General features: G+C 48.6%; 3 protein-coding genes across 3 annotated transcripts in view; 2 read left to right on the forward strand and 1 right to left on the reverse strand.

Moving 5' to 3' along the window:
- Positions 1-1,716, forward strand: part of LOC109294279 — a 49,106-nt gene extending 47,390 nt beyond the window's left edge. Inside the window, exons 23-24 of the mRNA XM_019512579.1 lie at positions 233-417; positions 1,495-1,716. Coding sequence (XP_019368124.1) covers positions 233-417; positions 1,495-1,716 — 407 coding nt within the window. The remainder of the gene's footprint in view (positions 1-232; positions 418-1,494) is intronic.
- Positions 1,717-1,936: 220 nt separating this feature from the next.
- LOC109294563 (mucin-2-like) lies at positions 1,937-6,594 on the forward strand. Its single transcript, XM_019512998.1, has 5 exons — positions 1,937-2,066; positions 2,540-2,670; positions 2,820-2,914; positions 3,402-4,518; positions 5,330-6,594. Exons 1-5 carry the CDS (start codon positions 1,957-1,959, stop codon positions 5,410-5,412), a joined length of 1,536 nt encoding a protein of 511 aa, XP_019368543.1. The 5' UTR covers positions 1,937-1,956; the 3' UTR covers positions 5,413-6,594.
- A 1,299-nt stretch (positions 6,595-7,893) lies between these two features.
- Positions 7,894-25,591, reverse strand: part of MSLN (mesothelin) — a 29,951-nt gene continuing 12,253 nt past the window's right edge. The window contains exons 7-29 of the mRNA XM_019512716.1: positions 24,443-24,604; positions 23,407-23,600; positions 22,713-22,804; positions 21,954-22,084; positions 20,574-20,695; positions 20,030-20,201; positions 19,277-19,492; positions 18,992-19,162; positions 17,371-17,517; positions 17,159-17,208; positions 15,896-16,016; positions 15,532-15,617; positions 14,769-14,898; positions 13,467-13,657; positions 12,655-12,745; positions 11,967-12,078; positions 11,221-11,405; positions 10,929-11,075; positions 10,541-10,674; positions 10,107-10,237; positions 9,382-9,476; positions 8,799-8,988; positions 7,894-8,340 (exon numbers count right to left, since the gene is read on the reverse strand). Of these exons, the coding sequence (XP_019368261.1) occupies positions 8,234-8,340; positions 8,799-8,988; positions 9,382-9,476; positions 10,107-10,237; positions 10,541-10,674; positions 10,929-11,075; positions 11,221-11,405; positions 11,967-12,078; positions 12,655-12,745; positions 13,467-13,657; positions 14,769-14,898; positions 15,532-15,617; positions 15,896-16,016; positions 17,159-17,208; positions 17,371-17,517; positions 18,992-19,162; positions 19,277-19,492; positions 20,030-20,201; positions 20,574-20,695; positions 21,954-22,084; positions 22,713-22,804; positions 23,407-23,600; positions 24,443-24,604 (3,177 nt within the window). The 3' untranslated portion in view covers positions 7,894-8,233. The remainder of the gene's footprint in view (positions 8,341-8,798; positions 8,989-9,381; positions 9,477-10,106; positions 10,238-10,540; positions 10,675-10,928; positions 11,076-11,220; positions 11,406-11,966; positions 12,079-12,654; positions 12,746-13,466; positions 13,658-14,768; positions 14,899-15,531; positions 15,618-15,895; positions 16,017-17,158; positions 17,209-17,370; positions 17,518-18,991; positions 19,163-19,276; positions 19,493-20,029; positions 20,202-20,573; positions 20,696-21,953; positions 22,085-22,712; positions 22,805-23,406; positions 23,601-24,442; positions 24,605-25,591) is intronic.

The raw sequence follows: 25,591 nt of genomic DNA on the forward strand, positions 1-25,591 counted from the left end.
CGCCTACTAATCAGAGTGCCTGGACCATTTTTAAGAACTAGGATTTGGTAGCCCGGAGGTCATTCACAATCCGCTTTTATCAAAAATTGTTTGTAAAAACTTTCTGGAATGGCTGTGGCACCCAAATAAATCTTCTGAGTTCTCCGTATAAGGTACTGTAGTGACGGAGGGAGGGAGGAAGACAAGCGTGCTTGCTAACGGGCCCTTTCTGCCCATTATACTTTGCAAACAGAGTGCATGTCTGAAGCCATCACTGCCGAAGCCATCCTTGACCCCCTGTTCCTGGTGTCTTACACCGATACCAAGCAGTTTGACGCATGCTTGAGTAACGAGGTTTTGAAAGACAACCTGGTCCCTTTGCTGGATCAGCCCCTCACCGAGGAGCAGCTCGATGTCCTAAAGCGGAAATTTGGCGAGGTAATGATAAACATCATGGGATAAAACGGTGCTGTGCCGCTGAGGGCCAAGATGGCCTGGGTCCTTCTCAGACGTGGGTGAACACGTGTTGCAGGGAAGGGTTTCTGACCTCAGCTCTGCACAGGGTTGCCAAGTGTTTGAATCTCTTCTGGGAGGTATCCAAAACACCAACATGCCCGCGACACACGATGCTCGCGTGTTTGCACTTATCGGTTATGAATTATAGTCATGCACATTGCTGCGAGATTTTCAAAACCCACTGGACTACTGTATAAATCGGGTGCAACATTTAATATTTATTTTAATGAATGCCCTATCATTTATCTCCTGCGTGACTCTCAGCAGTCTCCTGGAGATTTAGATCTAATTCCTGGAGGCTCCAGGGCAATTCGTGAGGGTCGGCAACCCAGTGCACGCTGCAAGAGAGTTGCCTTGCAATGCGATACTCCTTTCTGCATTGGGAAATGCTGCAGCTGAGGTCAGGTGCTGGCTGGGAGAGCCGGAGGAGCAGCTCACACCATCCTGTGCATAGGCGCACTTACTTCTCGGGGCTGCTCCCTGAGGGCCAAGCCTTTGCTGCAAAGACAATAACGGGATTTGCTCACCCTCCCCCCCAAAGCACTCGCGCTGTCGCATGGTTTGAGCGATCCCAAAAGCCATCAGGGAGGTGACGCAGAGCCAATTCGAGAGCAGAGCGTCTGAGTTGGGATCGGGATGGTTTGAATGGGTAAAGATCCGTCTCCCACGCCTGCGTTCAGCGTGCGGGATGCACCGTGGCTAGAGGTAGACGAGAGATGCTCTCATGTAAAAACTTGCCATGAAAAGCCAAGTCAGTGATACGACAGAGGGACAAGCAATGTGGAGGAGGCAGCAGGGCAGCAGTGATTATAAAAAGGGGGTTGAAGCCAAAGGGTATTGTATCCTGTGAGAGCAGACAAGCAATCACCACTTTGCTCCAGCTGGAATTAACCTCGTGCTCCTCGTTATTGCTCTCGATATCCCCGTCTATCGTGAATCCAGCCGTCAAGCCCATTCATCGATTCCTCTGCCACTAATGACTCAGTCTGGCCCTTTCAGATTTACCCCGATGGGATCCCGGAGGACCAGCTAAAGCTCTTCGGCTTGTTATCGCGCCGCTACACCGTGAGCGAGATCAGCAAGTGGACAGTGACGTCCAGTGAAACCCTCATGGCCCTGCTGGACCCGGAGGCCGGGAGCTGGAGGGAAGCCGAGGTAATTGTGCTGGCGGGAGCTAACGAAGGGATAGCGGCAGTAGGTCAGCACTTTGTGATCCCATGACCAGTAGAGATGAGGGGAGTGAGCAGGGCTAAATGACGGAAGGCCATTACAGGGTGGGGTATTCGGTGCCGGCAGAGGTGCGATCTCTCACCTGGGGATTTTCTGCTAGCCACTGCCCTACAGCAATTCAGATACCGCCCCCCACAATGAGCACAGCCCAAACATCGAACAACACTGCCCCTAAATACATTAACTGCCTTTCATTCTGCTTCCTAGGTCAAACAACTGGTCGCCAGATACATGGACCTGGGTGGTAACTTAACGGGACCCTTGCTCCAGCAAATCGGGGGCGAAGCACTGTGCGACCTGTCTGATGAGCAGATTAAAAGAATAAGCCCAGAAGCAATCGGGTAAACCGCCTTTACAAAGGGAAGGGGTGCTTATATGTCACGAGTCAATGGTTAGAGCAGTGCTGGGCAGGTCTCCGCGCACTGCACCCCTCCTGGAAGTGGAAGCTAGTGCCGCAGGGGAGAAATATTTCAAGTTATTTTAGGGGGGCGAGTTTCCTGGAAAACAGCCGCTCCGAAGTGACCTTGGGGAAGCAATTAAATGCATGTTTGTAGTGTGAGGAGGCAGCAGGAGAAGCCAATGCAATTTAAGGCTGCGCAGAATCATTGCTTTGCAGAGGTCAGGCTCAGCCACGCCGGGAGAAGCCCATGGATAATATCCTAGGATGCACGGGGCCACTTGGCTTGCAACGTTTAGGGCTAGGATGTGAATCCCCCATTCATTTAGCAGTGGAGCTTGGGAGCATTCAATTCAGTCTTCCCAAGATTGGGCTTTTGTGTCCCTGTGGATTTCTAATTGCTTCCTGTTCCTCTAGGAGCGCTGGAAAATTAGACATTTCTTCCTGTTCACAAGCCAAGAAAGACCAGCTCTATGCCAAAGCCCGTGATGCATTTGCTAGCCAGAAAGGAACCAGTGCTTATTACCCTTTAATCCAACCCTATCTAGGTAGGTATTTAAACTTTTGCCCTTCTTGGGCTCCAGTGTGGTGGGTGCAGTGCCAGTACCCGGTGACCCTCCGACAGCAAAAGCTGGTGTTTGCTGCTTGGAAAAGGAGGTTGCATTTTTACATTTATAAATACTTTATTTTTATGAAGGTGGGGCTCCAGTGAAGGACCTGGAAGACCTGGCCAAATCTGACGTTGCCATGGATATCAACACCTTTACTGCCTTAAATCCTGACGAGCTGCAGGTACATTACCAAAGAGGTTGGACTCTTTTCATCAGCAGCATTAGGTGCTCCAGAACGATTGCTACAGGAGGTAGCAGACACACCTTGATGTCAGTGGCAGGTCCATCCACGGGAGACTGCAGAGGAGCAGATGCAGTGAGGGATTAGCACTGAGGGGTCATCTGTATTATTATTTGTTTTTATGACTATTGCATCTTAGCCGCAAGCAAAATACTTTGCAAGTTTTCTGTCCCGTGGAAGCTGCGAACTGAGTAGACAGGGAAGGCAAAATCCATCGGGAAAAGGCTGAACAAGTAGGCTAGCATGCAGTAGTTTTGGGGTCACTGCTGGGTCAGGATTGGTTGGGTAGGATTTGCAATTCCGTATTTTTAATAGAGTTTTTTTTAAAGGAAGTTATTACCCTGTCAGTAATCGCATTAGGAAGATAAGCCTCTGGTAGCATCAGCTGGTGGTGAAGGTGAACAACAATGTCATGACTGTGTTGCAGAAACTCAGCATCCAGGACGTGAAGAATTTGCTGGGTGTAAACCTTCCCTCTCTAAAGCAAGCTGAAAATCATCCAGCCGTGGCCAACTGGACCAAGACTCAGTACCAGTCAGCCCTGGACAGGATCCTGGGAATTGGTCTGCAGGGTGGGATGCCAGATCCAATCTCAGCAGCAACAAGCATCCCTAGTATTTTAATCCCTAATGACACCACTACCCCACCAGCTACCTCCTTCAATACCACTGCCCCAACCGCTACCACCCCCAGCACCAGTGTCTCAAGAGCAGTCATCAACCCCACGGCCTTCATCCATAACGCCACCACCCCGCCTCCTGCTAGCAACCAAACTCTTACTGCCCCCAGCACCACCCCAGCTACTACCACCATCCCCGACACCAACACCCCAACTGCCATGATCAACCAAACTGCCAGCACCCCCAAGACGACCACACCAGCTGCTGTTATCAACCAAACAGCCAACACCCCCACGCCAACAGCCATTATGCACCACTCCATCAACACCACCACCCCAGCTGCCAACACCCGCAACCCCACCACGACTGCTATTATTGACCATGCTGCCAACATCACCACTCCAAATCTGGTCATCAGTGAAGCGGTCACTGCCTCTAACACCACCTCTGTTACTGCAACTGCTGTGAACACCCCCAGTGCCACCATCCCAAGTGCCGTTGCCTCTAATGTCACCACCTTGACCCCCAACACCACCACTCCTGGTGCCCACATTGCTAACATCACTTCTAACACTATCACTGCAGCTCCTGTTGATACTACTGCCATCACCCACAACACATCTACCCATCACCCGTCACCCATCATGCCCACTTCCCCCACAACCACCTCAAATGTCACCGCTCCACTTCCCATTATCTTCACATTCACTACTAGCACCACACCATTGACTGTCAAGGGAACCATTACCTCAACAGTGGCCAGTCCCACCACCCCTAGAAACACTGCCCACCCCCCAACAACTGCCATGACATCTGCCACAACCACGGTCACCACCCCAAGGCCCAATAAGACAACGTCAACCAAGACAACACAGCCAACAAAGCCAACACCCGTGGGATTCATCAATCTTAAACCGGTAACGAGTACGTATCTGTAAAAGGCACTAAACATCTTAAGAACAGCCCTGGGGGTAATATATTCAAGGATGAGCACTAGTCTTTTGAGACTCTTGATGGCCAGAAGCAGGATGGACATCCTGTTATTAGGAAAGGAGTCTGTTACAGGTGATAAACCAGTGCCAGGTATAATCTTGTTGGGTTTTAATTGTGCCCTCAATCAACACCTACCAAACACCTTCCATACTGGCCATGGAGCAGTCTCAGACGATATTAGTAACTGTACATGGGTAGATATTCAGGGTGGGTGGGAGGAAGACCTGAGAACTGAAATGGAAAGTGCTGTGACTTTTGCAGGACAATGAGCATTTTATGGCCTTGAAGGAGGCTGTTCAAATGCAGGCAGGTGAAGCATACCTGCTTGCATTTGAAGGATGCTGTTCAAATGCAGCATACTTCACCTGCCTGCATTTGAACAGCCTCCTTCAAGGCCATAAAATGATCTCTTGTCCTTTAATATAAGAGGGCACCTCCTCTCTCAGTCTTAGATGCTGCATTAAATTCATGGATTTGGTTCTCTTTTCCTCAAGTATATACAAGAGGAGGATCCATCTCTCAGTTCAGTATAGCTCATAGATGGTCTGTAACTGGGTGGGCAGTGCTGTGGATGAGCAGGCAAGAATAGGGACCAAAGGCCACTGTTTCCCTATGTGTCTTCAGAAATGTCTGAAACCCATGACCACACTGTTGCCCTAACGGCCCATTTGGGAGCTCAGGTGCTACCACATTGATCGCATGGATAACCCAAACCTTTCTGCTTTGTATTCTTTCCTTCCAGCATCAAGAGCGAACCTGTCTTTCAGCCTGCTGCACATGCTGTCCTTGACTGTTGGGATCTTCTTGCTGAGAAGGTTTCTCTAATGCCACCAGCACATACATGGCCTTTACAGTATTCCTCCTCTCATTTTTCACTTGCCCCCAAATGGCTGAGATGCAGGCATCATATTCCCTCCCAGGTAGCAGAGACCCCACTTTGCAGCACATGTGGGAGCTACATGAAGCTGCTAGGACCACGTTCCCTGGAGGCAGTGCAATGATCCTGGTGGGACAATTAGATATTAAGATGTCACTACTGTTGCTCAGACTTTTAGAATAAGTTTCTCATTCAAAGGACAGAGCTGTACGCAAGGACCTGGAGCGGCAGCTGCAAACTACTTTGGATGTACATGCTTCAGGAGCATTTGCTCTGTCCCTCCGATGGATTCAAACAGCTTTCTCTCAGCAGAAGGCCTAAGCTAAATCCTCCCTAAGGAGCAGTGTCTGCCCGTGCATCCATTCAGTATAGTAAAATCCAAATGATCCATGGGGTTAGGCGCCTCCATACCTACTATGATGAGAGCGTGCAAACCAACTGGGCCTCCAAACAGCTGTGGAGGTCCACCAACATGCCTCTAATGACCAAAAAAGTAGTATCCTTGGCAGGAGAATCTGTTGAAATGGCTGCATGACTGAGGTCTAATGCCCCCATTACAACCAACACTTTCTTGGGTCTTTTATCGCCTGGGGACCAGTGCCATGCTATGGATAATTGGCCCTTATTCACATTCCAGATTCAGTTCCAAAATACTTCCAGCCCGTGACACCTGAAAATACACGGCACCTCCATATGATCAAAAAATGATGAAGAGCCATTAGTAGTACCATCGTTTGATTTGGTGGTGACAGTAGACCCAATTCTGCCCCACATAGGCCCATCAAGTAGTACCATACTCGTTACCAGCCCCAGTGGATTCATCTCAGCTGAACTTGGTTTCACTGCCAGGGTTTAAAGGTATCGATTGCTGTTGGAGGATCAGAGTTTGGTCCGCTCTTCTTGAGTCGTGTAGTGTAGCTGGCGGTAGGTTCCTCTAGAAATCTGGTTGCTGCCTTCACCCTGCTTTACTTTGGTTGTAGGAGAGGTCTCCAGATTGAGATTTGTTCCAGCCATGCCAAAGTCATTTATGGAAAACAGGGTATGTGGGTCATCACGCTAATGCTACATAACGAACATCAAAGTCTTTTTATTTTCCCCAGATGGTCGTTGGTGCGTATAGTTCTGTCTTTCTGTCTGTTTGAATAAAATACAACAGTTCCTCTCCTTTCTTGTTTCCATTTTTTGCACCTCTTCGGAAGTGCCTATGCACAAGACGTGCCCGTGCACAAGTTGTGGAGCTGGGGACAAGGACCACTTCCTGCAAGGTGGAGGTTTCCACTCTAGCTCCTCTACAGTCCTTGAGGACGTGTCCTGGTGGACTCTCCGAAGCATGCCCCTGCCATCCCCTCCCTCTTCCCGCTCCAAACCTGGAGACACCAAAGACCATGCTCCAAAACGACTCCTCTGTGGTCACTCTCAAGGTCTCACGATTCCTGAGAAAAGCCGCAGGGGATTAACTAATGTTTAGTAGTTCACAACTTTTTCCTCTGTTTACTCAGCAGGGTAAGAGTGAGCTTTAAGCCAGCATAAAGGTTTTCTTTGTAATCAGGTTTTCCCCTTGACAAGACATGTTTCACTGGTCTGATCCGGACCGGTCTCGGCACGTTACGCGTAGTCATTGTAGAGCTCCGATTCTGCCTCGGAAACAAAGAACGGAGCTGAACTTTCACCCAAAATTGAACCCAATTTAAAACCCCGTGAACGTTCAAGAGCATCTTAGAGATAGGCTTTCCGGCTGCTTATTTCAACGTTGACTATTTCCCGGTCATAAAAAAGTGGTGTCAAATCCAGCTGTGGTTGAAAGACGAAGTAAAACATCAATGCATCTGTTCAGGTGTGTTTAGCAGAAGTTCTTGACTGTGTCAAAAAACTAAGCGCTGGGGTGACTGACTCATTGAGGGTAACGAACCATCCCTTTTTCATGATGTGCAAAACATATGACTTGGAGAGAGCATTATTCCCCACCCACGAGAGGCCAGACCTGGGCAGTCCTGTTTGACAAGTAAAACCCAAGAGAAGAACAACAGACATGTCCGGGACTCCCAAACATTTATTTTGACAAAACCTCACAGACAATATAGGGCCTGAACCGATACTTCACTGAACTGAGGAAAGTACTATTGAGCCTTCATTCTCGTTGCCGTTGTTTCTGACTCCGTTCTCTCTCTTTCCAAACCAGCTAGCAATCTCCATTCTCAGTCCTTGCACGTGCAGAAACATGAGGCTTTTCAGTCAATTAATTCTGAAACGTGCATGATACCAGTACAAAACCAGTCTACCCTACAACCTACCCTACTACGGTCTACCCTACAAACATGCATGATACCCCCAAAACCAGTCTACCCTACAACTGCCTCATCTGCTAAGAAAATAGCATTCAATAAAAGTGTATTATTGATCATGGAATCAGAGCTCGTGGCAGAGGTAATATCTTTTATTAGACCAACTAGAGATTTGCAAAAAAACAATTATTTGCAAGCTTTCGGGCACTGCAGTAACATGTCTGGGACACGCTTCCGGGCCAAGGGCTCAGTTGTGAGAGAAGCTGTACAAACAGAATAGCTACGATGGTACTTGTCCTTTTGGAAGAGCTTTCAATCTTGTTTTCAGACTTTATCTAGTGAGTAAACCAATAGCGCCAGAAAGGAACACTTCATAACCACGTTGTTGCCTGTTGGCATAGCATTTCTCCATCCTCCTGTGTCAGGCCATGGAGAAGTCAAGCGATGGTTCCCACAGCCTTCCTTTGCTTGGGGTAGGGGTCAGGGTTTATGATAGGAGCAAAGTCAGCAGATAACTTAGGAGCAGCACGGCTAGGAGGTGGAGGGCATTGCCATGGGCGTTGGCACTGGCATTCATAGAGCCTGGTGATGTTGCTAGAGAGACAAGAAACAGAGCTGATGAGGAACTGAAAACTCCTCGACCTTACTGTTTACTGTCCTCTCCTGTAGCATCTAAGGGAGATCCTGGAGTCTCTCACCGAGACTCATCCCAAACCATCCATCCCAGGCTGCACCCAAGATGCTGGGATGCAATGCTTTGGAAGTGATGGGTCATTTCTGTTGAGAGCTCTGGCCAGCAGGATGGTTTTCAGCAACGCTGTCAAGTTACTGACCATGCCAATGCTTGCCCTTTATTCGGTGGACCGAAACCCTGGGAAGCGATGGCGCTGCACTCTGCATCCAGATGCTCTTTACAGACGTGCGCTCGTGGAAGTCGTAACTTTTCCCTCTAAACTTTCCAATAGGAAACCCTCATTATTTGCTCCCTTCTTTTTCAGACAGAGGACAGGTATAAGCCCAATCAGAGGAAAACAAAGGCTGCATAAACATACGTTTGGACTGGGGTGTAACAAGGATGTAGCCATCTGGAATCCCCCCGGTGAGCCCCAGGCCCAGCTTATCCAAGTCTGGCTGTTTCTGCAGGCTGATCCATTCCTTTATGAGCGAAGAAGTGTACTGTGCATCCTTCAGATCTTTCAGATTTACTCCCAGCAGGCCCTTGACCTGGTCAGTGGTTAGAGCCTAGGGGAAATCAAGATAGCAATCTGAGCAACGAAGGTTACTATGACCCCTATTTCTCACCCAGCCCAAAGCCAGAAGACTGGGGATGCAACTTTTTGGGGCAGGCAATGGCATCTCTTGGAAGGAGCTGTTTGTATCATGCCCGAAAGGATTCCTGGACCCAACCCAGCTGCTTTTGCAGCTACGTAGCCTGATTTTGAGGCATCCTTTGGTAAGTGTAAATAAGCATCCAAAATGAGGGTTCAAACTGTGGCAGAAGGGAACCGCAGCCCGAGCTGGCTATGATGTCTCTGGAGTTTGGTGCAACGACTCCTGATTTATGCCAGCGTTAATGGCATCCAGCAGGTCACAGATGTGATGAGGAGCCACCTTTTATGGCACAGCCAAACTCACCAGCACGGAGTCTCGTCTCAGTTTCACGAAGGTCCTGATATCCATGTTCACGCTGTTGTTGCTCAGAGCTCGCAAGTCCTCCGCAGGGGCACCACCTGGGGCAGGCAAGAACATGCATGCAGGGCAGAAGTCCTGCAACACACCCTGTAGGATCCCTATATTCCCTCTAACATCGGTGAAGTCACAATAGGCATCTACTTTTCCCATGATGCAGGGTACAAATAACTACCACTCTAAGGGGAAGGGAGTTTCCAGCCTGCATAGGACAATAAATACCTTATTAGCCCAGGTGGGTCAATCCTGGAATATCCCTACATGGCATATTCCCTACATGGCCTATCCGGCTTTCGTGCAACCAGCAGAGTTTTCCAATAGTGGGATGAGATGAGAACTTAGCATATAAAGTGCTTTGTAGTGATCGCCAAACTGAATACCATCAAATGGGTCTCTAGAACGAGCCTCTAGGGCAGGCTGCTAAAGGGATAAGGGGCTAAGCGCTTTGGGTTTACTGGTATTTCATACAAACATCTGGAGGATTTTGAATCAGGCAGACAGAGCCACTCCTGCCCCTCTTCCCCCTCCAGCAAGTGCTTTCCGAAATGCAGAGCTGGACCCTGCCAAACTTCAAGGAACTTCAAGGAACTTCAAAGATGCGAGTTCAGCCCAAGACCGGCCCGTCTCTACTGACAGCAATTGCTTTTCAGTGTGCCAATGCTTCTGCTTACCCAAGTATGGCTTGATAAGGCTGTAGTAAGCGGGGAACTCAGTACGCTTTTCCGAGAAAGCAAGTTTAGCTTTGGTGTACAAGATGTCTTTTGTAGGCTGAGAACAGTTTGAGGGGTCCAAAGAAGCCATTCTGCAGAAAAAAAATCAAGATGCAGGAAGACAAGAGCTGGCCACAACCATTTCTCTGAGCTTCTGTACGTAGCCCCTGCACCCCCACCATCCCTCCATCCCGCCAGGATGAGTAGCGGAGACGCTGAAAAGTTGAGTGACATCCCCAAAGAGCTGGGATTACAGGCCCTGACTCCCAGGCTTAACCACTAATGTAGGTTTTCTCACTGCTCCCTGCATTAGCTTTCAGCGGGCGATGTGCAGGAGCCGGGGTTGGCTGGATGGGAGAAGAAGCATGTAAGCGCCAAAGGAATAGTTCACTCACTCCAAGGTGCCGGGCTCTATCGTGTCCAGCTGCATCTCATCTAGAAGGCACACGTATCTCGTACCGACCGCATCCAGAGCAGGGGTGTTCAGGGGGTTTCCCAGGTCCGTGTACCGCTTGATTATTTCACGCGCCTACGAGTGCCGTTAGCAAAAAAAGAGATGCATCGCTTCCCCTTACGTGTCAAGAAAAATCTCACCCAACCCCAACCCCGACAACCAACACCCCAAGAAAAACCTCAAGCGCTTCCTGTCTCCAAGGGCAAAGCAAAATTCAAGCCCAAACATACAACCCAGCAAAATAAAGCAGGTTGATTAAGCGGAGGAGGATTAATAAAATAAGAGACTCCCAGTCGCAGCAGCAATCTCCCCCATCACTCATTGCTCACCTGCATATCCGGAGGCTCAGTGAGAAGCAAGGTGGCGAGCAGGTCTGCTGAGCTTATATTCCACTTCTTAGTATCGTTGATGGTGACCAAGGCGATGATGGCTCCGAGTTTGGGGAGTATCTTCTCAGGGTACCCGTCGGGATAGGCCTGCGGACAGTTTATTAGCTCACTCGGTTTGCCAAGATCGAATGGACGCCCCTCGCCGAACCCGTGAGGAACGACGGAGAAGGGCTCCGGAGACTCGGGAGCGACGTGACTACGCCCGGCCCCTCTCCCTGCAACCAGGCTTTACCTCGTCCAGCTTGTTCTTCAGCACAGACAGCTGCTCATCGGTGAAGGGGTAAGTCATCAGTCGAGTGAAATGCGTCTCTAGGATGGCAGTTGTCAGGCAGGCCTGTAAGTCCTGAGGACCATACAGAATAGGCATCAGCTCATCCATTGCCACGTCATCTGTGATTGTCTTGTCGGAGGGACAATCTGTTGGAGCAAAGATCATATGTCTCTGGCGGGAAAGGCCGTGGGCAGCAAATAAAGGCAGGGTGGTCACCCTGCCCGATCAGCTACCTCGGGTCTAGAGCTGACCCGTGCCATTCGGGCCCTGCAAGCATCAGCAAGGACGTTTGGAGTGGGGATTGCAACCCGTGTTAGCGAGAAAGGAGTTACGGCTCCATCTCCATCAGTCCTTCTTGGCAAGTCGGGGATTATGCCCAGACCAGCAGTGGAGGGGAGGGTGAGATGCTGTCTATCGAGATGGCTTCTTTTTGCCTTCCCCGTTCCCTTGCATGCCTGCCCTTCGCCTTCTCCAACGTCAAGATGCCAAGAAGCACCTTGGCATTGACCTGTGCCCACGTGGCACCTAAGCCCCTTGGTGCCTTTGCACGGGGCTGGCTGTGGGGATGTACGGTGTTGTGAGGTCCGTGCAGCAGCTCAGTTTACAGAAGACCCTTGCTTTCTAGGCCCCGTCGTGGGCACGCGAGGAACCGGAAGACAGAAGAGCCGAAGGCTAAAATGGATATACAGACAAAGCAGCCCACGTACCAGTGGAGCGTCTCCACCGGGAAGGCTGCAGTTTTTTAACCACAGAGGCCAGCTGCTCCCTCGACAGTGTTGAATTACTCAGGAGGTTTCTCAGCCAAGGGTCAAAAACGTCCTGCAAGGAAAAGGCAACAGCAGAGAGGCTCGGCACATCCTGGGGGGGACGGCTCCATGGCAGAATCAGACAGGAGGCCATCGGGGCACGTGCCCACCTCCTCCCACCCCACCACCAGCGCTCAACGAAGCAACACAATTGATCCCTGGCAGAAGCAGGTTCGCAAGTGCTGTGTTGCACACGTGACCCACGCCCCGCCAACACGCCGTTGTCTTATGTGCCCTGTGTCATTTAAGTCACACAGGATGAACTGGAGCTCTGCCTCCGCTGCAAGTGGAGAAGGCTGTCATCTAGATCATTGCTGTGCCCGGTTCCCCTGCAAAACCTACTTTACTAACCCCCCACAAACTGGTCCTTCCATAAACCCAAGCGTGAGAGTAATTAAGCATCCTCTAATTAATCATGACAGTAATTAAGCAATGATCTCCTCACCAGGGGCTTCCCCTGGCACTGGCAACACCCCTGGGAGTTTTGCCATTGATTGAATAGGGAGCACCGTCAGAGCTCATTCGCTTTGGGCATGGTTTAAAATCATTACTGGTAGGAGAAGCAACAAGATGCCTGTTGGCAACACACCCGGGGGATCTCGTGCAAGATGCTCTGATCAAGGACCAGGAACAAGCCGCTGAGCTCGCTCAGGGTAGAAGCCGACCACGTTGAAGGAGGACTGAAAAGGAAGGAAATTTAAATCATCTTCCAGGATCTGAGCTGCAGGAAGCGCCGAGGCTACGTGCTCGTCACATATGAAGCAAAGAATAGAAGTATTTCAATTCTCAGACCCTTCTCACCACTTCCCACTGGGGTTAGCTTGGCTCCAGCAGAGCCAGAGAAACCCTTACCGAATCTAGGGTGGGCAAACCGCCTGTAATGAATATATGAACCCTAACCACAAAGAGCAAAAATACTTGCAATTTTTACAACAGACCGTTTCATGCCAGAACCTCAAAGCACCACACCCGAGTAGGGAAACGAGTGTCATCCCCCGACTAAAGGGCATGAAAAGGCTCAATGATTTCCCTTGAAAATGTGGTTTCACAGGAATCAGAACCAGAGGTGCGGTGGCCACCAGATCGTCATGCCCGGCCCCAGCTGGACCAGACTCAAACTTTCTCAGAAAAGCTCGGTTAATTCATTTTCCCCGCCGGCCTTTGGTTTGTTTGTTTTGATTCGGGTCTGCTAAGACAGTCGAGAGAAAAGGCTGTTGCCTGCTTGCAGCTGGATTAGAAACCTCGCTGGGGAAATGTGCTTTTCAGGAACCCAATTTTTAGGTGAAAGATAAAATGAGCAAAACGAACTTTTTTTGAGCTTCTGACAGTGTGTAGTGCTAGGCTATTATTTCATTTACTCTTTCCACCACTCTGGAAACCCCAATGCAATGGCGACCCTACCCAAATGGCGTGGTCCCATTGCTGATGACATCCCGAATAGCCTCTTCCTGATCAGGCGTGAAGGATTTACACCGGCTTAGCCACTTCAGCAAACTCCCACCAGAACTTCGGATGTACTCGCCGCCGAGGTCGCAGACAAGATGCCCCAGCACCCTTGCCTTTTCTTCGCTCACGCGGGTGCCCGGGATTTTCTGAATTAAGGAAACAGCCACGTTAAATAAAGAAGGGAAGAAAGCTGGCTCCCGATACAGGGAATATGGAGAATTCACCGTTCTGCTGACAGCACCCCAAGAAGGGAAGCCCAATCCAGAACCAGAGGCTGGTGGCGAGACCTGAATTTCATCCGCATACCCATTATAGAGGCCGGCTGCTGATGTTTGCCTTTAAATTTGGCCTTCCCTAGGATGCGGTCTGGGCCTTGCTAGGCTGCATGCATAGTTTCTTGATGTGGAGGCTAAGGGTAGATCAAGGGAAGACCAACTCCAGGCTTGATTCAACCCTTCTTTTCAGGTGGTGGGTTTCATTTCTACACTCCCAATGCATGCGGGAGTCACATCTTCGAAAGCCATGAACCAGAGGCCTTCCTTGCCATGGTGGGATCTCAAACTCATGTCCACCGACCGCAGCATCTACAGGGGCCCTTGTGCTACCCAAGGTAGACCTCAAGTCCTTCTGCTCCACAACCACTGGACTTTGGGACTCGAACTGAAAGACACCCTCCATTAACTATGAGCAGCACAGGACCTGTGGCACCCAGACAATTGGCTGTGATTTCCCCGCATGCAGGGGAGCCCTGACATAGTCATCGTCGTTCCCTTGATGCGTGGAGTGAATTGCATAAATCTCTTTGGTCCTACATGGGAAGAGATGTATTTTGTCTGTGCTGACAGAGCTCCAGTGGCTCGAGAAACAGACAGTTCACCTGCCTTGGTGTAGAGCAGTGGTTTAAAACCTTTTTCATTTGTGGACCCCTAAAAAATTTCAAATGGAGGTGCAGACCCCTTATAATTATACGTGTGGATACTCACATACTTCTGATGGATCATTGCCACCTTTGGTGGACCCCTGAGACATAACCTGCAGACCCTAAGAGGTCCATGGACCACAGGTTGAAAACCACTGGTCTAGAGGAAAAGGCTATGCCACCTTATAAAGTATTGCTTGGGGTCTGCTGATGTTCGACACTTATTTCCATCAGCGGTTAAAACGTCATATCCAACACTTTTCCCATTTAACACAGAGTCGTGGTCAGCAGTGCCCGTTCAGCACCTGCATTGCTCGTCTGCATTACCAAGTACGTACCAAACAAGCCAAGGCTTCCAGGAGCAGCTGTTTGCTCTGCGGGGAGTCTCTCTGCAGAACGCCAAGGTTTGCTTCCCCGATATTAAGGACGTACTGCCTACAGCTTCCTGTCGCCGCGTAATCCGAAGGGCTAGAAATACAGATGCTCCATGAATTCAGACAGCATCCCATTAAATGATGAATCAAGCCAGGTTCAAACCTCCCTCATTTGAAACACCCCGACCATAACTTCCATATTGCACTGCCTGTTTCAGCTGCCAGAGACCCTTGGAAGACTTCTCCATTCAATTCATTTTCTCCCTAGGGCGTCTAGGCAAACCTCTGAGACCCAAGACAGTGTTGCTCATGTGTGCTGCTCTGGATGCAGAAGCCCAGGGAATGCGCCGAACAACGGGCTTCTCTGGTTTACTTGATGTCATAGGTCATAAAAATTCACGCTATAAAAAAATCCCTGTAGTTCAAAGGGATGCTGTCAATTCAAACATAGGCTGCAAAAGCAATCTGTGACTTTCACTAATATCACACTGGAGTGCGATGGCTGAAGGAAGTTTAAAATTGCATTCGTCTTTTCCTTTCCTGCAGGTTTTCTATTTTTGCATTTCATTCTACTTGGCTAATCTTCCTGAGATACCTCGGGGATAAGTGCAGTGCGAATGAAGAGGGGTAGATGCATTGCTAAGTAATTTATGAAATCTGACTACTCTCTTCTCAAGGTCTAGACAGCTAGAATAAAACAGTGGGATGGACAGCAGCGCCACATTACCTTAGAAACAGCAACAGGTCTTTAGGGTAGTTGTCTAAATCCTTGGGCATGCCATGTGCTGTCACCCTCTTAACTAAACAACTCAGCTGGAAAGAGAGCAGAGTTCATATGAAAGGAGGAAAAATACCAATAAAACAAATGCATTGCTCCAAAAAGAGAGAGAGGCAGAAACAGGGGGGAGGGTTTCGTTTTTGAAAAAACTTGTCAGGCCTTGCATTTGCCAAATAAAACAGGCCAGAATCAGATGTGCTTCAGATCTAAGACCCATCCAGCCCCATCGAGTCTGAGGCAGTGGGGCCTCGATAAAGGATTTGGGAGCATTTTTACAGAAAGAACTGCACGACACCTCGGTGGAGGGACCGACCTGCTCTTCTCCAAGCCTGACATTCTTCTGCTTCATGGCTTTGGCAAGCTGCTGAAATTTTTCCGTTTCCATCTCGTTGGCAGCTGCACAGGTGAAGCCTTGGAGGACGGAAGAAGAAAGCCTGGGAAGCCCAAGGGAAGCGGGAGAGCTGTGGTGAGGGAGAGCTTCAGGGCACTGACCTTCTAGCACTAATGTACATGGTCCCAAATCCCCTTCAAATCTAAGATCTCCCCAGCTCAGTGTCCTCAAAACTAAGTTCAGAGGTGGAGCAAAAGTTCTGCCCAAAGGGCGCTTGTACACATGATGAAGAGCGGCAAAAAATCGCCGTTTGTCTAGCATAACGGCATCACCGTGTAGATGTGCACGCTGGTTTTTCATGTCAAAATGTCTTTGAGCATGGCAACTTAGACCGCCTCTGATGCATTTTAGTTTAATCGTGGCCAATTGTTCTATGAAACTTGGTTTTATCATGGCAAATCCACCACAGGTACGTGTCGCAAAAGACTCCACGTGCCCATGAGACCATCTTCGGCGAAATGGACTGGACCTTGTACTGCAGAAGTAGATGGTGGTCCAAGACCAGTAGCCAAGGGGAGTAGTGTAGTGACTGGAGTTAGGGTTTAGAGATGCTCCTTAACTGAGACTGTGGGAGTTGGGAATTAGGGGCTGATCCCTCAGAGGGCAACTAGCCAGTCACCCAGAGACAGACCTTTTTCTCTCAGGATTTGCAGATGCTGTTACCCACAGATAAAGGTTTTTTGCTGTCATTCATCGCATGCCTGACCCCGATAACCCCTGCAAGAAGCTAGCTGAAGAGAAGGAACCTCCATTCTTTCTTCAAGAGGTCACATGCTAGACAAGAGCCCTTTGAAAGTGCCTTGTTTTATGTATTAAAAAAAAAAGCATGGATTGAAATGAGTGTAAATAGCGATGCTGATTTTATCATGCTACTAATCACACAACACCGGGAGAGGCAGACACAGCCCCAAAAGATATTAGTTACTGGAACAAAACCGTGCAACAGCGATACATTTTCACCGAAGAAAGGTTTTCTGCAGATAATGAAAAGCATTGCAAGGTTTCTGAGTGGAGTCTAGCTCAGAAACCTTCACATGAGGAAGCAAACCAAGGCTAGGGACAATTTTGTCCAACCATGGGCTAAAGCCACTCTTCTTGGGCTTCAGGGCCTTCCTTTTCTCTTGCGATGGATAAATTTGCCTAGTAGGGCAAGAACTCAACCAATATCGATGGAAGAAATGCTACCTGTTGAAGTCGGACTCATCCTTTATTACATCATCAAAAAACATGGCAGCCTGTAAAAACCAAGGCAAAAAGAGGGTTAAGTGCTTTGTCAAGTTTTCTTTCCCCTCTGTATACAGATAGCTACATTAGCTTTGTTCTCAGACAAGGTCAGCGCCTAACCAAAGTCCTATCCCAAGAAAGAAACAAAGATAAGAAAACTGCCAGTGCCTTACTTGTTCCCGGCTCCACGATTTCTGGTTGAGATCTTGAATGCGGGGCCTGAAATTACCGAAGACCAGCAAGGATTTGGGGATGTGGTTAACCAGAGCATCCGGGACATATTTTATCAGGTCGATGGGACTGCTTATAGCTGAAGACATCTAAAAAGTATATAAAACAGCCCCGTGCACTGAGGTTAGATGCAGCAATCGTTGGTGAAGAAATTAAGAGTGAGATACAAGACTGATGGCTTTTTTCTCATCCTCTGGGCATTTGACCCAGCACGTCACCGTGTCCCAGGCTGGGAGAGCTGTCGGGTCCATCGGGGGGTACTGATGATAGACAGGGCTGCCAGGTAACAACAACCACTGGTTAGCAAGGGGGGTAAAGTCTGTGAGACCCAGGAAGACAGAGCAAAAAACCAGTTCCTTTGAATTACTGGCTGCTTGCTTTAAAATGGTTCAGCATGCCAGAAAAGGAGCAGGGGTGGTTTCACTGTATCCCCCTAAATTAGGGTTGGCAAGCTGGTCAATTATTGTCAACTGACTGGTCAATTGACTGCATATTTTTGGACCAGTCAAAGATTTACAAAAAAATCCCACATTTTTTTTCTCGTTTTCTTGACAGAAATATGATTTTTTTTTTGTTTTGTGACACATTTCTTAATGGAAAATTGGTGCTTTTTCTGTGTATTATTTGGACCGACTGGCAATTTTATTTTATTTTTTACAAGTTTTGACACATATTTGACTAGTCAATTGACCAAACTTTGTTTGACCAGTCAAATGCCCAACTCTTGCCCTAAATACCTGGGCCTGCAAATGGTGTTAGAGCATGGAAATGCTGTGGTGGGGAAGTATTTCTTCTTTACTCAGTCTAAAGGAAACAGCCACACCGTAGGATGCTGTTATAGATTGTCCCCTACAGGCACAAGGTCTAAGGTAAGTCTCTCCCGTTACCAGGAGTATTGAAGAGCAAAGGGAGCAATGCACCCCGTGTGAGCTCACGTATAAAAGTGGGGTGAAGACAAAGTCAAAAGTTGAGCAGATGGTCCGATTTCAAGTCACTGCAGTAGCGACGTGCACATTCACTCCCTCGAATTAGTATGTACAGAAAGGAGCCGGTTATCACAGCTCACTTTTGCAATATGCTTCAGCCCTACAATGGTCTGTGTGTGGCCTTCACAATGATTTACATGCATTCAAAAACCATCACCTGTCTTTATTTCCTCTCTCCCTGGGAGTGGACACTTCCATGAAACCTGAAGGTCCAACTTTTATGACACCTTCCTCCATGAGGTCCCTTCCAACCCCCAACAGGGATGAATCTATAAATAGTACCGTACAAACAACCTTCCAGGAGAGGCGTCACACTTGATTATGTGTTATCCTTGGCTGCCAGCCATAACCATCATCAATCATGCACTTTGCAAAGACAAAGAGGAAACTAATCCATGACCCCGCTGTACTACCTTATTAGCACCTACGTACATAAGCTATGGGGGAAATAGCCTCAGTAGGTGTGTATGTGTCAGTGCACGCCTGCGTGTATTCAAAACACAGCGTTCCCCTGAGTCTGAGTCACGCTGGCTCTTCCAAGCCCTGGACACCACCTTGAAAAACAAACAGACTTCACCTTTTCCACCAGCACTGTTTTCAGAGCAGATGGCATGGTCCCAATCTGCTGTACAAACTCAGGCATCTTCATAGCTTCCAAGACCACTTTTGAAGGCAGGCTTTGAAGTCTCCTGCTGCTTAAGCCAGCTGCCAGGCTTCCTAGTGCTGCAAGGCTTTGACCATCAACAACCTGAAAGATGATATAATGAGTGGATGGGAATATATGGTCCACGCCTCCGCCTATTAGAGCCAGATGTGCGATAGAGCAAGTGCCACAAACACACAGGGTCTGTACTCTCGGTACCTGATAGCTGGAGTTGAACAGCTTGTTAATGATGGTGCTGGACTGCTCGGTGTTCCAGCCACGAACTTTGCTCAGGGATGGAAGAGAAGCCACAAAGTCTTTATCACAGATGCCGTTTTCAATCTGTGACACCGAGAGACCAACGGCCATCTGGCCCAAGGCACTCAGGACATCAGGAGGGAACCGATCAAATTTGTTCACCAGCGATGTTGCCACCTGAAAAGGTCCCCCAAGGGCAGAAGGAAGTCAGCAAAAGAATTCCCCTGTGGATCCCTTGGGTCTAGAGACATCTACAGCCCCGGGCTCTATATCCCACATGATAGTGGTGGAGCCAGCAGCCTGTCTGCACTCTCCCCATTCCCCACTGAGACTTTGCAGACCCTGAATATTATTCAGATGCTGATATGAAAAGGCAGGGGAAGGCAGTATGGCTGCTTCTATCTGCCCCAGGCCTAGTTTTCACTCATCACTGCAAGATCTGAGCATATTTCACTTATGTTGCTTAATCACAGGCTGCTCAAGAGACCTCAATCCTCTGTGCCTCAGTTTCTTCATTGGTAAGATGGGGATGATGACACTTCCCCACCACAGCAGAGGGTCATGCTGCTTGTAAAATATTGCATACAATATTAAGGGCACACATAGATCTTCCTTTACCAAGAGCTAAGCACAAATCCATGGAGCTGCACATGTGCTTTCGGTGACTGGTGTCTCTGCAGGGCTGAGCATCAGAAAACCAGCCCAGAGCATTACCTGCAGCTCCTCCGTCGTCAGTAAAGAGGCTGGCATTTGCTCCTTATTGGGACCTGAGCGTAGACCCAAAGCACAGTTCTTGTTGATCCTCTGAGCCAGATTCAGGGCCTTGTTTTTATTGAGGCTGCTCACAGCAGAAGGGCTGAGGTAGCAAACGAACTTGTCTGGGAGGCTGGAAGTGGAAAGGAGGACAAAAAGGCTTGCATATGATACAGGGAGGGTTTGTTCCAGCTGACAACCAAAGCCTACATTTGCAAATCTAGTGCACATTTCCCACAATCCCTTTGGGGTATTACCAGGGCGCTGCATAGGAAGTCTGATTTCCCTTGGTCCTGGGTGTTTACAACCTGATCCACCAAGAGGTCAATTTTAAAGCATTGTGTTGATCACCCTTTAAAATCCACCTCAAAAGAGGCACTCATGACCACAACAGAAAGCCTCAGCTATATAACAAGGGCATATGTACACACCACGGTTTTTGCCCTTTTATGTGCTGAAACTGGCTCCCAGTTCAACTGTAGAAGCAGGTTGGAGTTTGCATTACCTTGCCAGCTGGAAGCCAGGGGCAGAAGTGAGTAACAAGGTATAATACACGGCTGTTTCCCTAGGCAATGTGAGGTTACTGATCATCTCTACGTTGACTGGGTCTCTGGCAAATCTCTGGAGCTGAGAGAATCAACAGGGGAAAAAACAGGAAGAATTTAAATTGGCATTTTAACCCGGCTGGTGATCAGAAAGGAGCACCAAGAGGGGAGAATTTCTCTGCTAAGCTACAAATAGCTCATGATGCCTCACTAAACTGAGAGAAGAAGAAAACTGGGGTGAAGAGTGATAATGGACCATGTGAGCAGGCAGTGAGCCCCACCACCATCATCTGTAAACCCACCAGCCCAGCGTCCAGCTCTGCTAAGCAGTGACAACACAAAATTCAGACCTGCTTTCAGTACTGCCAACCTCACACATTAAAAAAATCATAAATTGGGCTTTAAAACTCATGAGGAGTGTCCTAATAATAAGGATTTGGGGGGTCGTCTTTTGGTTTCTGAGCCTCCAAAGGAGTTGGATCAGATTTTTTAAAACTTTTCTCCAAAAAAGACTAGAAATGCTGTAAAGGAAAGCTGCAGTTCGCATGCAACAGCAGTCTCCAGGGACTTCCAGGGAAGCATCAGGTTTGAGGGGAGTTTTGATAAAACCCTGACAGTTGACAACAGTGTAGTTTTCATGGGAGTCATGTTCATGGGAGCAACGAATGTGCAGCACCCCCAAAAATCAAGCCCTTCTATTTCTCTTTGTGCTTTTTTAATAATCACATCCCATTGGGAAGGAAAAGCAAAGTTACAGCAGATGCAGATCTCTCTGCGTTCCCTTTGCTCAGGATGTGACACGAGTGAGGAGAGCCAGTTTCTTTGAAAGAGGTAAGATAATATTAAAGGCTGAGAATACATTCAAGATAATATTCATAGCTGAGAAGGAGCCGTTATAATTGTCTCGTCTGTTCTGCACAACCCAGACCTGCAAACCTCAATCACTAACTCTGGCATCGGTCCTACGTGTAAACTATAGCAGGGCTTTTACGTGAACATCCGGTCTTGACTTAAGGATCATTTTTGCACCTATCAGCTCCAAGTTTGGTTTCTACAAATGACCTACCCTGAGGTTAAGTTCAAGGCACATACAGCAATTTTCCTCTGTTACAATGAGGCATGGACAGTTCCATCTGGACGCAGATGATAAATCAACTGCTCCTTTGCAATCAACAATTTAAAACAACCATCATAGCCTTTTCAAATGTCTGACTCTCCCTGGCTTTTGGCACGACTGGAAGACGAGCTTTCAGAGTCCTATAGGACTGGCTGCTCTTATCCTAATCTGGATCAGCTCATATTTTGTGCACCAAAGTTTCCCGTCCGCCGTTCTTACTTACAGTCAGCTCATCAGCAAAAAGCCGCAGGTCTCCCACCGTGACGTACTCCATAAAGGAACCCAAATAATTAGCAAACCAAGCGGTGGAATTTAGGCTGTGAGCAGCTGCATTGTAGCAGATCGCTTTTGATCCTGGAAAACACGGGCAACACGTTATACAACTGCGGAGCTGCACTCCAAAATCAGCTACCAGAGGGCTCCCCAGGGGTTTTGGCCATTAAAATTAGCAAATCCTTAGCCCTTATGCAGCTCTGGATATGTAAAGGAATTAGTGTGTGCAGGTTAGGTATAGTCTGGAGTGTAAACACTCGTGGTTGGCTGTTTCATAGAAACAATTAGACATCAGATAATTCACCCCCCCCCCTTTTTTTTTTATTTGCTTCTTAAAATTACAGCTGATTCCCTTCTCTGCATTGGCTTAGCAGATCTGTGTCTTTAGCCCATGGGGCCAAATTCTGTTCTGACTTTCTGCACCTAATGCAATGATTTTTGTGGTGTAAAGTGTAACTCAGCACAGGATTGTGGTCATTGGACTTCAGACCCTGTGTTATCAAGGCTCCCAGGCTAGAAATCTATTTGTGATGCTGCATATAAGCAAGTATCAATTGACTTATTATACGTCCCCCAACCACTAAAGGGACAATGTTGATGACTGTCAATCCAGGAGGCCTCGGCCGTCTTGCGCTCAATGTCATGACACACGTTTGCATTTTAAAGTGCGTTTGTCCAACAGGTTGTGTTTGCAGTAGAAAGAAGTTACCATTCTTTGTGAGATAACTTTTGAGCCCCTTATAAATATTCCCCCGTTCTTCGGCTGGGAGTTTGGGATAGAGGCCGTCCAGGGCTGCAACTCTGGAAGAGAAGGAAAAGAAAAAAAGGTGTTTCAAACTCCAGCTGGACGTGTCACAGAAGCAGCTTTACGTGACAGTTGAGGGCTACTTCAAGAAAAAAAATCTAAAGGGCAGAAAACGTAGCCCTTTACTGGAGTTCATGACGTCGAACCCTGTTGTCCAGACATAACCTAATCCTGACCTCCCTGCTCATCATCTCTCTCCTTCACCATGTACAATTCAGACCAATAAATAATGTTCTTTCTTTTTTAGACCTACTTTTCTTTTCAAATCATTTCAAACACTTGGACCTCTCGCTTATAACCCACATTGCCCTTAATAAACTACACTGAGGTTTGGATGTTGCTCTTTATGGGCAGGGACTTTCAAATATTTCATAGCAATGAACTGCCAAGAGTCCTGGCAATTCTGATAAGTGCTTAGACCAAAGATCGGTAAATCACTATGGGCTTTGGGCCATATGCCCCCTCCAGGGATGTCAATGGATCTGCATTAGTTCACACCAGATCAGGAGCTGGGTCTTTGCTGGTGGAGGATGGAGCGAAGGCCAGTGTCCTGCCCCAGCCACATCCCCGCAGAGCTAGATTTGGGCTCGGCACTCACATGTTGCAGAACGTTTCGCATGAGCCATTCATGGCGCGGAGACAAGCGAATACCCGGGGGTTGGCCATGAACGGCTGAAGGCTCGCGTGGAGCCTTTTGGACAAAGCAGACAGGCCGGTGATGTGCGCCATCCTCTCCCAGATGCCGTTAAAGAAGACCACGTTCCAGTCTTGTGAGAGAGGCACATGAGAAAACTGCAAGGAAGGAACAAGGAGGGAACAGGTTGAGCCACGTGGACATTGCATTTAAAAGACCACACGTGCAAATCTGCACAGACCTCTGCGCCCATGAGTAGGATCAGGACTGGCAACAGGAGCTCCTTCGAACGGGCGCTGCATCTTCCTCTTTCCACAGACAATGGGGCCATGGCCTCCTGGGACCCCTGGCCCACTATGGCCAGTACAAATGACCAGAAACAGGGCTGGATGGAAGCGTGCTTCCTTCCCTCAAACAATCAAAAATGTTTCTGTAGGGGGACAAAAATCCTTCATTTCATTTTGGAGTGAAAAGTTGTAAAAACTCGAGTCTTTATCCCAGGAGGGAAAAAATCCTGAGGGGGGCGAAACAAAACCTTGTCCTTAGCTGAACCGAGCTGAGTGGAGGCACTTTCCTGGTCGGTTATCTGGCCGGAGGACTCTGGCTCCTTGCATGGTTGCTGTTGAGTTTTCCAAAGCAATATGTGCCCGTGGATGGTATAAATGCCACCAAATCCACATTTAACGTTGGAAAATTCTCAGCCAGCTCCAATGCTAACATGTACTGGAAAACATTGCAGATGTGCCAGGACTTTGAGTCACTTAAATTGCTGTGTGAGGGCACTATTCTGAGTTTATTTCCAGGAGCCAGGAGCTCACGTGCATCGTGGGAGATGCATTAACTGAAATGGTGCCAACTTGCCTATTCTAACACCAACGTGATGATGGTTAAAGTAGCCGCGCTGCCTGTTATCTGCCCGCCCCCATTTGCAGCTGGCTGACCAGCCGTCCATAGGAGGTCACATTTACAGGGAATTAACCGCCAGACAAATGCGACCTACCCGCTTATTGAACTTTTCCACGGTGTCTGCAAGCACATTGGCATCAAATTTGGAAAAGAGCAAAATGGAAAGCATGGGATCCAGAGTGCTGATGGGCTTGGAGCTGAGGCAGGGATACAGGGACATGAGGAGATTGTCCTTAAAAGCCTGGAGTTCAGAGCTCTGGAAAAAAGGGAAGGAAAACACACCTGGTGTGAGCTTCAAAAATGATAGGTTGCGTTCAGCGATGCTGCAGTATCAAGTCTCACATCCATTAACTCAGACTCCCATAGACCTACTTGCCAGCGTGTGAACATAAGGGTAATGCAAAGTGGGGGAGCTAACGGACCTCTTCCACTCCTCACCCAAAGCTACAGCAGCTGAGATTCCTTCTAGTGCCTCCGAATTTGACCTGACATCAACCACTGTTTGTGTCCCTGCACAATCAAGGCATGGTATGAGGCAGGGATATTTTTTTCCCTGACAAAAAGCATCCTGGATTGTGTTCAGGACCAGCTGGATGATGGGATAGCACATGTAATCTCATGAGGGTCAACGAGGACAAGTGCAAAGTCCTGCACTTAGGAGGGAGCAATCCCCTGCACTGGGGCAGGCTGGGGCTGACTTCCTGGGCAGCAGCTCTGCAGAAAAGGACCTGGGGGTGACAGGGGACAAGAAGCTGAACAGGAGCCAGCAGTGTGTCCTTGGTGCCAGGCAGGCTACCGGCATCCTGGGCTGCGTGGGTAGGAGCGCTGCTGGCAGATGGAGGGCATTGATTCTTCCCCTCTATTCGGCACTGGGGAGGCCACATCTGGAGTCCTGTGTCCACTACAGAAAGGATGTGGACAAGTTGGAGGGAGTCCAGTGCAGGGCAACAAAAATGGTTGTGAGGCTGGGGGACAGGACATGTGAGGAGAGGCTGAGGGAAATGGGCTGATTGAGTCTGCAGAAGAGAAGACCAAGGGGGATTGAATAGCAGCCGTCACCTCCCTGCAGGGGGGCTGCAAAGAGGCTGGAGCTGGACTGGTCTCAGTGGGGGCAGACGACAGGACAAGGAGCAATGGGCTCACGTTGCAACAAGGGAGGTTGAGGTGAGATATAAGGAAAATCTCTTTCACTAGGAAGGTAGTAAAACACTGGAACAGGCTCCCCAAAGAGGTGGTGGAGTCT

The sequence above is a fragment of the Gavialis gangeticus genome, unplaced genomic scaffold (assembly GCF_001723915.1).
Source record: "Gavialis gangeticus isolate Ggan-Ray unplaced genomic scaffold, GavGan_comp1, whole genome shotgun sequence".
Classification (NCBI taxonomy): Eukaryota; Metazoa; Chordata; order Crocodylia; family Gavialidae; genus Gavialis; species Gavialis gangeticus.